Source organism: Fragaria vesca, linkage group LG2 (assembly GCF_000184155.1).
Source record: "Fragaria vesca subsp. vesca linkage group LG2, FraVesHawaii_1.0, whole genome shotgun sequence".
NCBI lineage: Eukaryota > Viridiplantae > Streptophyta > Magnoliopsida > Rosales > Rosaceae > Fragaria > Fragaria vesca.
Window position 1 is genome coordinate 5,836,940 of NC_020492.1, and position 10,060 is coordinate 5,846,999.

General features: G+C 36.2%; 2 protein-coding genes across 2 annotated transcripts; one reads left to right on the forward strand and one right to left on the reverse strand.

Moving 5' to 3' along the window:
* Positions 1-3,676: 3,676 nt before the first annotated feature.
* Positions 3,677-4,309, forward strand: LOC101293951. Its single transcript, XM_004292147.1, has one exon. It carries the CDS (start codon positions 3,677-3,679, stop codon positions 4,307-4,309), a length of 633 nt encoding a protein of 210 aa, XP_004292195.1.
* A 3,054-nt stretch (positions 4,310-7,363) lies between these two features.
* Positions 7,364-9,998, reverse strand: LOC101303286 (bet1-like SNARE 1-1-like). Its single transcript, XM_004289868.1, has 5 exons — positions 9,920-9,998; positions 8,464-8,611; positions 7,863-7,919; positions 7,717-7,776; positions 7,364-7,631 (listed from the first exon to the last, which is right to left on the reverse strand). Exons 1-5 carry the CDS (start codon positions 9,931-9,933, stop codon positions 7,542-7,544), a joined length of 369 nt encoding a protein of 122 aa, XP_004289916.1. The 5' UTR covers positions 9,934-9,998; the 3' UTR covers positions 7,364-7,541.
* Positions 9,999-10,060: the final 62 nt, after the last annotated feature.

Genomic DNA, 10,060 nt, shown 5'->3' on the forward strand with positions numbered 1-10,060 from the left:
GAGAGAGAGAGATCATGAGTACTACTGCAGATTCTAGGGAACATGCGAAGATTATATCATAAGTTGGAAAATGCAAATAATGAAACATCTCATTTATGATCGATCCAGAGCTCTCTCTCTCTCGAGCATATATGATGGTCCTTTGACTCCTTTCCTTGTTAAGAAACACATAATTGGATCACTGCATTCGAAAACAATATAAATGAAACTCACACATACACTGGTTTATACTTGCTTGGTCATGTCTCGCACTAGCTCTCTCTAGACTCTAGCTCTTTGAAGTGTAAATCAATATATATGGGAGGGATTGTGAAAACCTTTAGTCAGGAAGTGAATTTTGGCGTTTTGGCAAAAGGAAAATTGACATCCGGGTCTCTAAAGCAGATCATGCCAAAGTGTGTGTTTTTGTGACAGAAAGATGAAGAAGGTATGGGATAAAGTTAACTTTAACATAAATCAACGGGTTGGTTTGTAACTCCGCTCAACATCAAAGGACTAGCTTAGACTCCTTAGAGAGATGTGTAAGCTCGTCCTAAGTCCTAACTTGTCATATATGTTTATTTTGATTGAAGTTCATCGATTTGATTTGTTTCGTGTTGAGAGGAACTTCTTGTTTATGTGATTACAATTCTCTCAAGGCCTTATTATGTACGTTCGACCACTCAAGCAATTACATACTCTGACCTAGTTTTGTCGTCGGTTTGTTACCAAAAAAAAAAAAAATCTTAATTAACTCTTATTTTCAAAATCTCTTAGACACATCATCTGCATACGGTTTCAAAATTAGAACGATCCAAAAAATAAAAATAAATATTAGCTGTTGGGGTCCTTGTTTCTTGTCAATCTTTGAGAAACCTTGCGCCCCCTGATCTCTTAAGATTCAGCTTAGATATTGTAATATAAACACTTGAATGCCTTAGCTAGAATGCCCCGGACTACAAACACCACTAATAATTTGGTCGTACCACAAAGTTGATAAAGAAATGGGTTAATAAAATGAAATTCTTCATCAGAGAATTCCACTTTCTTGTTTGTATACATTAGTTTTAACAATGTCTTGACTTGCATGCAGGCCGCACGCTGGCTTTGGTTTTAGTTTTTTTGGCATCTCTTTATTGTTCTAGCACGGCTACTTTGTAATCGAGTATTCGAGTTTTCACTTTTAGTGGGTTAGGCATTACTTCTAGTAACACTTTTAGCAGAAGCATTTAGGTTGAACGAGTGTTGTTAAAGCTTAGAGCATATTGTTAGATAAACCTATGTAATAGTTCAGTCATCCTTCATCAATTGATGAATACATACACGATATGTAGTCATTCAGCCATTTCTTTGTTTCCTTTAGCTGTTCTGCTATTTATTTTCCTTTCAATAAACGTCTATTTATGTTAGCTTCAATATGAAACACTAGTAGAATTCGATCACTACAATCATTTAAATAATAGTGAATCAACTAGAAGAATATTAATCGTCTTCGCTAATTAACAATTCAAAGACAGCAAAAGAAATTAATAGAGAAAAGAACAGATTTGGTGGGGAGAATTGAATAGTTGCTGCATCTATATATAGTAGAGTACTCAAGTCACATTGTTGTTGATATTGTCCATGTCCATGTTCATGTTCTTGCCATTGTTTTTGTGTGTCACTCCCTATCTTTTCCTCTTAGCGTTTTCTTGTAGATGACTTGGTCTAGTCTTCTTCTTTAGAATGCCTGAGCTTGAACACTTCATGTACTCGATCGAAGACAAAATTCAACTCTTAACAAAATCAATTTGATTATTATCAAATATATATAGGGGTGTCGCCCACTCATTCTGTAACCACTATGAACCTTTTTGTCGCTCAAATCAGGAAAAAAAATCGATACAAATGATGATAATCAAATCATATGCATGATATGCAATGTTCTTAATTAATTTCACTAATTAATTTTTTCTTTTATGTATTCTCACCATCGATACAAATAGAATGAATATGAAACTGTTGTTCTCATATATATAGTGACGCCTAGCTAGATTTTAAGAGGTCACAGAGGATATGCATAGTAATAGCATACACTTTCAATTGGAAATTAAAATTACATACACACAATGGTAAGACGCACCGTCTTAACTCTTAATTACAAAATGAGAAAGTTAATTGGTGGTTATTTCATAACGATATCTCAGTCCAGTCAATTCTCATGTAAACCTAGCTAGCTCTCGTCCAGTCAATTCTCAGTCAATTCTCAATTCTTATTAGCGAACGGCACCAACCTAGCTAATATATTGCATACCAATTAACCTGGATCTACTCTAACTATTTAAGTATTTAGGCCTGCATGCACAAATTATATATAAAAGTATAGAACGCTGGATGATTTCATACGAAGCTAGCTAGCTAGCTAGCTTCTTTACATATATGTATCATCAACGTTTTCTTGTCTACGAGAACCATGCTCAGCTTGCTGAGTATATTATATGATAGCTAAGATCGATGACCATATATCAAAATTAGCATGATGTACGTTGATTGATGACACAAATTAGCTGATTAATGTGTTTGTAATTGATTATAGGGCCCTTGATTATATATGTGGTACTAAAGATCGAGTTACACTTTCGTACAACTATAAGATCCAAAACTGAACTGTTTTCTTGCTCTTCTTATATATCATACACGAAGGTTCCTACATCTTTCCTCCGAATGTGCAGGCTAGCTAGCTAGGATAAGCAAGAGTAATATTGCAATTCTATACAATTCACCTAAAGCGAGAAGAAGGTATTAGCAAGTTTGAAGCAATGTTTATGTATTGAAACTTAACACATCTTACCATAGGGCGCTAAATTGGTGATGGCTAGATATTGATAATGTGAAATGTAGGCCTCTGTCTCGATATATATGATGAATCATTAGATCTTGATGCCGCGGTATTTGACTTATCCTCCTTTTGTTTTGATGATTTTCCGCTTATGTCTAAAAGTACGTCACTTGTATTGAAATTTGAGATGCTAACCCTTCTAGATACTTCTGTAATTCTCTTCTTAACACTGCTAGCTAAATCCTTACCTCTTTCCTTCTGATTTAGCTAATGAGAGTAAAAACCTTTTGTCCAGACAAAAGATAGAGTAAAAACTAAAATCCTAATTTAACAAAAACATAACTCCAAAACTACAAAACAACGCTGTTTTAGACATATCAAGATCAACCGCAGCGTCCATCATACGAAGGATTAAAATCAAATTCTTTACCATCAAAACAAGTCCATCATCATCCTGCATTCTGGAAAGTATGTGTATCAGATGGTTTACAAGCCTATGTATATATTCATATTAAAATATAGTATGATATTTTTCGTACAAAGATATATAGAGTATTGACAAAGGAAGACCGCTAGGTCTAAACTAATGGGAGACAAATAAAGGATATAAAATTAGATAAAAACATAAACCGAAAGCGTGTTGATTGCTGCTAAACAAGAAGATCGAATCCAGTTTCAGCCGGCTAGCAGAATAAGTACTCTTCGCAAGCTCCTAAGATCTGTCTTCCCCACGCCACTTTCCTCCTCTTCAAACCCTCGATCACATAGTGTTCATAGACAATACCTATGTCTCCTCTTTGTCTCCTGTCCGTTACCTCTCTATAATACACCAGTACGACTCTCTTTTTCATACTCCATATCAGAAAACGCAATCCTTTGATGGAATCTCAATCCAGTCATCGTCATCACGAAGAAGATTCCAAGAGCTCTAGCGATGAAGAAGCCGAGGATCTCAACGATGACTTGGGAACAGGGCGGTCGTACGAGTGTGTGTTTTGCAAGAGAGGATTCACAACAGCACAGGCCTTGGGTGGACACATGAATATTCACCGCAAGGAGAGAGCCAAGCCGAGGCCTACTTCTGCTCCTAGTTCAATTGCAAGCAAAGCAGCTGATGAACATGTGAGTGATCTCATGAGATCCCACCGTTCGTTGCAAAGCTACCCGAGTCCACATTTTGCCACTGATCCGGAGGTGAATGTGAATTACCGGACGTATATTCCGGCGCCTATGTGGATTGTGGGACAAGCTCACAGTGATCATGAGTTATGTGCGAGAAATTATCCGGTAAGGCATCATCAGAATTTGTTTGCTACGGATGATGATTGTCGGAATTGGAGATCGGGGAGTAGTCTGAGCCTGGGAATTGGGCCATCAGCTGATGATGATGATGATGATGAGGATCATCTAGGTCTTGATCATCATAAAAAGGAAATTGAACGAAGTAATGGTGCCTGCAGTAGTGAAGGGGATGGATTGGATTTGGAGCTTCGACTCGGTCATGATCCATAGTATATATTTAGTTTATTTTTCTTATACCGAATATTGGAGAGTTCATCATATATATTCTGTTCATATACTTCTTTCTGATATAGTACAGTGTTCAATTCTGTACTATATAATTTTGTTCATGTTATTGTCTAATTTTGTGGGAAAGAAGAGAAGTTATTAGAAACCTCTCATTCCCAATTATTATGAACAGTACGTACTGTGTGTTTTCAAGCCTTCTTAGGGCGATTTTACTAGCTAAGATAGTTTGAAGCAGGAATTGAAGGAGGGAAGAAGATCGTCTAATAGCTGTGCTAGCTTCCACTTCGGTGAGGAATTCACAAATTCAGAAGGTAATTTGCTTCATCCATGAACACGTAGCCCTAATTTTTGTTTAGGGTTCTACGTATAATAATCATGTTTTCTTAATCATATGTAAGAAACTCACTAATAACTCTTGGATCTGCCGTCCATATATGCTATTTTCGATTCGTTTCCCGTTTCATTTCTCTTTTCATGACCCTAGCCAGCTCGAAATCATTTTGGTTATATATATAAAGCACGTACATTTCCTATTGTATGAACTATGAAGGGATTGAAGGGGGCAAAATTAATTAGTTTCAACTTAATTATAGCCATAGACATGCATTAAGGGAAAATGTTAACACACAAGTACTGTGGAATCTAACTCACTTTCCGTGTGTGTGTTTTTGGTTGATAATAAGTGTACTATCAGTGCATATATGTAGATGAAAATTGGCTAGCTACCTCTTCTCTATATGTTATGTCGTTAAGAGACCATGCGACAACATATACGTGTGTCGGTGCACTGTGCAACCATCTAAACTCGATCACCAATTATTGGTAATTTCATTTTGGATTGAAAGTTGGAGCTAATTATTCAGTAATTAGGCATTGATCTTTTATTTGATGGGAATAGAAATGTTGATCTTAGATTCTAAGATGTTTCACTTGTGAATGCATGCATATATATATCAAGACCTTCGCTTATTAACACAGAAACTCATCAGGAAGCATTATATATGCATATGATTCTAGAATAAGCTAGCACGCATTAGTGCCGGCCGGCCTTTTGGTAAGTCGTAACATTATTAGTAAGGAAGAATTAGATGAGGAAAAACTAATTACTTATCTCGATCGAGTAGTATAACTTGAGTAATCTGATGAATTAAGTAGCTCCTTAATTAGGTTATATTAGCTGATCGAGGTGTTGTGTAGGTATTTTTCGAGCTGGCCGGGAGCGCTGGTTCATCTAGTCCATCCATGTATACTTTGTTTGCTGACGTCTTTCATTCTGGGTTCATCAGCTGCCTTCTTCATGTGGCTAGCGGTTTAATCTATCATGGATATATAGCTTATTGGTATCTCATGTTTTCTATCGTTGCTTTGCTTGCTTCTGTTAAGAACTTTAGTTTTTCATTTTTGTGCACGTACGCTCTCTGGTGTTCGTTGTTGGTAGCCTTATTATTTGTATTTCTCTTTCGAAATGGAGATCGAAAAGAGTATAACTAATCTACCATGCATATGTATTGTGTGTGAAGCCTATATAGTATGTTTTGATGAACAATGAATTGTCCATCTATATCATGCATGAATGAATTATGATCAATGCATATGTCTGTGATATCAGTGACTGTACGTTGTGAAAATGTAGTAGTATGAATGCGGGGAGTGTTTCTAGTGGATCGATAAACTGAACTCAGTCGCTCGTTCATACAAATGGAATGGTAGAGCTCAATCATAACGGTTGATGAGATCGATATCGATTTGTGTTAGCATAAGTTTTTACTGCTAGCTAGGAGGAGGAGTCTTTGGCATGGTGATAGATCTTTTCCGTAGTTCTTGTATTGATCCAGATATGCATTTTGCTTGCATAGTTGCATTATATTTCTTCAATTTAATTACCATGATATATAAGTTTTCTGCAAAGCTTATATTTATCTCATAAATTAATTAATATCTTGTCACCGAATATTCAAGTAAATGCTGGATACTAATTAAACTAGTTATAGATTAAGCAATCCTGACTTGGCCAAAGGATCGGAGTTTGAAGAATTTTCTGCATGCAGGCTATAGATCAAGAGTAGTATATATGGCCGGAGTCACTATGTGATTTATACTAGTACGTTGACCCAGTACTGAGCCTGCAGAGGGCTTAACGTACATATTTTGATGATGATAAATTAATTGAAGTGATATATATAATCATACAGTATTTAAGTTAAATATTAGATATGCTGATATAATATAAATGCAGGCTCAGTACTTGATCTCTTCAAGCCAGCCGGAGAATATATTGACCTCAATGACCTGATAAGAAAGTAATGCCCATTTCTAACATTTTTTGTATATTTTTTCAGAAAAAAAAAAATCATATAACAGATATATAAGAGTAGACACAACCATTTGTAATTTTCATTGAATTGAAAGACGGGGCAATCTCCAGATCGAACTAGGTGGATTAAAAAAGTAGATGCACGTATAACCTTTTTTACTTGATGAATACATCTTGCTGTTAATATATTATGCTGCAAAACCTCGACTAGCTAGTTATAATGTTATATTGTTTGCCCAAGGATCTGAGGACAGAGGTTGACTCTTCTGTGGTGGCGAGGCTGGTTCATCATCTCCAATTTCTCGTAGTTTTGATTTCTGATTCTTGCCTCTTTGGTTTTGGCATGCAACTTTTTTTATTTTGCCATCATAGATGGGTGAAATTTCTACCAAATGTGGTGAATCTGGTGAGTTCTATTGGTCATTCTCTGAAACAATTCAGGTCATCACTCATTCAATCTCTTCAGTTACAGTGTTTGTCGTCTAGTTTTAGCTTTCTTTATTTAATGGAAGGACTCCAATGCTACTCAGATCATGACCGGAGGTCTAGAATCCACCAAGGTGCTTGAATGACTCTTAAGATGATGAGGTAAGCTCACCGGGGGCGAAGCTTTTACAAACCTTAAATTAGCTACTGCACCTAGGGTTCTAGACATCCATAAACCGTTACTAAACTTCGACTAACTGTACAACTCAAGCAAGTACTACAGGAACCCAGAGTTTGTCCGAAATAACCTAGTGATAAGGCAACCAACTTCTATTTCATACATCTTAAATCTCTTTACAGTAAAATACCAAAATATCTTACAGGCAGAAGAAAGTAAATATTGATTACAGTGAAAGCAAGCATCTTCATGTTGAAGGTAAAGCTGGTGGCTGTATCAATTCCATCATGGATCAATTACCTGGTGAGATAGTATATAACTAGAAAGACGACCAGAAATGATGCCACCAGTGTAAACATTCTCTGGCTTGACTTGGTCTCAAAAACCTGATATTATAAACAGCCAAGGATCAGAAGGGGGACCCTAGAGAAGAACCTGATAATTTCACAGATGGAAATCTAACTAGCATACCGTCTTAAACCTGTCCATTGTACCAGATAGCATTCCCCTTGATGAGTCCATATCATTCCCCTAAATAGACAATTCACATCATGAGTCACATATAAACATTGTAAACTATAAAGACAGGATCTACTAGCATCAGCATATAGATATACCATCCGGTCCAGCATATGATTATGACTCTCCACCTCTTCATGTATGTCACCTGACAACTGTTGAAATGAATTGGATTAGTACTATAGGAGAAACCAAGGCCTATGAGTCTACAAGTCGTGTGGTACATTATTCTAGATAATCCAGATCACATGCCGATGATCTAGCTTGTAATTTCAAAAATAAATGTGTTAAACGCTAGAGGATTGTGAGTGCAAATACTGAATTCAAGTTCTAAGTGATGTTTTATTAGGACACAAGGAAACAAAAATAAGCAAGTCTTTCAATCTCTTATTCTTATTAGAAGGATTTCATGGTTGGTCTTATGTTCTACCAATAATTCTAAGGTAAACTAAACTTCTTACAGAGACATGTTAACCAATAACCATAGCACCAAACTACAAAATTCAGAAGCTACAGTGTTCCTCATCAACTTATTAGTGAGAAAACACACATTGACCAAATAACAGTAAGAAACTTGTTATTGTTGCCTAACACTGTTCTATGCAGAAGCCAGTCAGGAACCATCACAATCACAATTGCACTATAAATTTGAAGTTTCTAAGCGATACAAAACAAGGTATTAGGGGTTGAGGGCCTTACTCTCTTCAGCAAATTGACTCTATCTTGCAATCCATCCACTGCCCTTTCATTATCTTGCTCATCAATTTCATGGGAATAGGAAGCTGAGGCCCTGATGCCACCCTCCTCAATGCCATCAAAAAGAGCGACTTTGTTGTTGCGGTAGTCCCTGCATATAGAAAGATTTCATTGATTCATTAAACTAATCAGCTACTATACGATTGAAAACAGGATACTTGAGATGAACATGGGATAATTTCATAACAAATAAACAAAAGCTCAGTCACATCAACAATAGGTTCATACACATTGATATTTCCGGCATTGCATCTATCACTATGGTAATATAAGGAGTTTAATCACTCAAAAAACTTTAAACCTTTGTTGCATCAACAATAAGTAGTATCCATTAGACATTGATTTTTCCGGCATTGCATCAACCACTATGCAATTATTACGAGTTTAATCACTCACAAAATTGAACCTTTGTAGCATCAACAATAAGTTGCATCTAATAGACATTGACGTTCATATTAGAAACTGATGTTTCTGGCATTGTATCTATCACTAACTAAATACAAAGAGTTTAATCACTCACAAACATTTGAAACTTTGTAGCATCAACAATAGTAGTCTTTAAACAAGCACAGCAGATGTCTCTTTGTAAATTTCATGACTGTACTACTACTGGTCTTTGCTCTTGAGTACAAATGTTAGTGATGAATGTGACAACTTGGACTCGGAGGATGGTCCAGTATCTCAACTAGAAATAATGCATTCCAAGCAGTCAATAGCATGTAAAATTACTAATCTATGTCCCATTTACAGAACAAATAGGATGTCCCAACACCTGTGAATTGGTGGAAAACCACTTATTTGAACTTAATAGAAACAACCACTGATCCATTATAGAATACACAGTTAGAACTTAGAAACCAATCCAGTACACAAAACACCTTATGTTATTGGTGACAGATTACTACTCTCCTCAAGAAAAACTTAAGTGATCCATTGACAATTTGGACTCACAAGATAGTCCAGTATCACATCATATCATTTCCTCAACCAAATATCGCTCAACACATTCACAACACAAATGCCTATTCGTTACACTGAGAATTCAAAGCTGGCATTAACTACTAAACCAAACATATTACTAGTAAATCATTTGCGAGTATCAAAAAGAACACAAGGTTACCTACAAGCCAATCCAGCACACAACCCGCACCTAACCCAAACATGTACCCCTAAATGAACGGAATTCGGTTTCGGAACCCAGCACACAACCCCTATATTTACTTTCAAAACCGAATTCCGTTAACTTATCACACAAGTAGTAGTTCCTAATCAATCACTACTTTATGCACAGATCTAAACATGAAATTACTATTTCAGCCAACAGGATCAGGTAGATATAACTGATAATGTAGAAAACTGTTAAACACGAAATGAATCCGATTTAAAAAAGCGAGCTCACCTTCGAGCATTCATGGCTGACAGTGAACGATAACAACCCAGTCCCTTCGCTCCTGCTTTGATCCTTCACTTTCAGTTACTGCAACCGATTTCAGCAAACTTAATTAATACCAAAAAAAAAAAAAAAAAAAAANAAAAAAAA

What these genes read in the sequence shown, in the direction of transcription:
- LOC101293951 (XM_004292147.1), top strand. Translation starts at nt 3,677, where the DNA reads ATGGAATCTCAATCCAGTCATCGTCATCACGAAGAAGATTCCAAGAGC.
- LOC101303286 (XM_004289868.1), bottom strand. An exon ending in GAGTCAATTTGCTGAAGAGA is followed by an intron (nt 7,920 to 8,463) that starts GTAAGGCCCTCA and finishes TCATTTCAACAG; the next exon opens with TTGTCAGGTGACATACATGA. An exon ending in CAATGGACAGGTTTAAGACG is followed by an intron (nt 7,632 to 7,716) that starts GTATGCTAGTTA and finishes TTATAATATCAG; the next exon opens with GTTTTTGAGACCAAGTCAAG.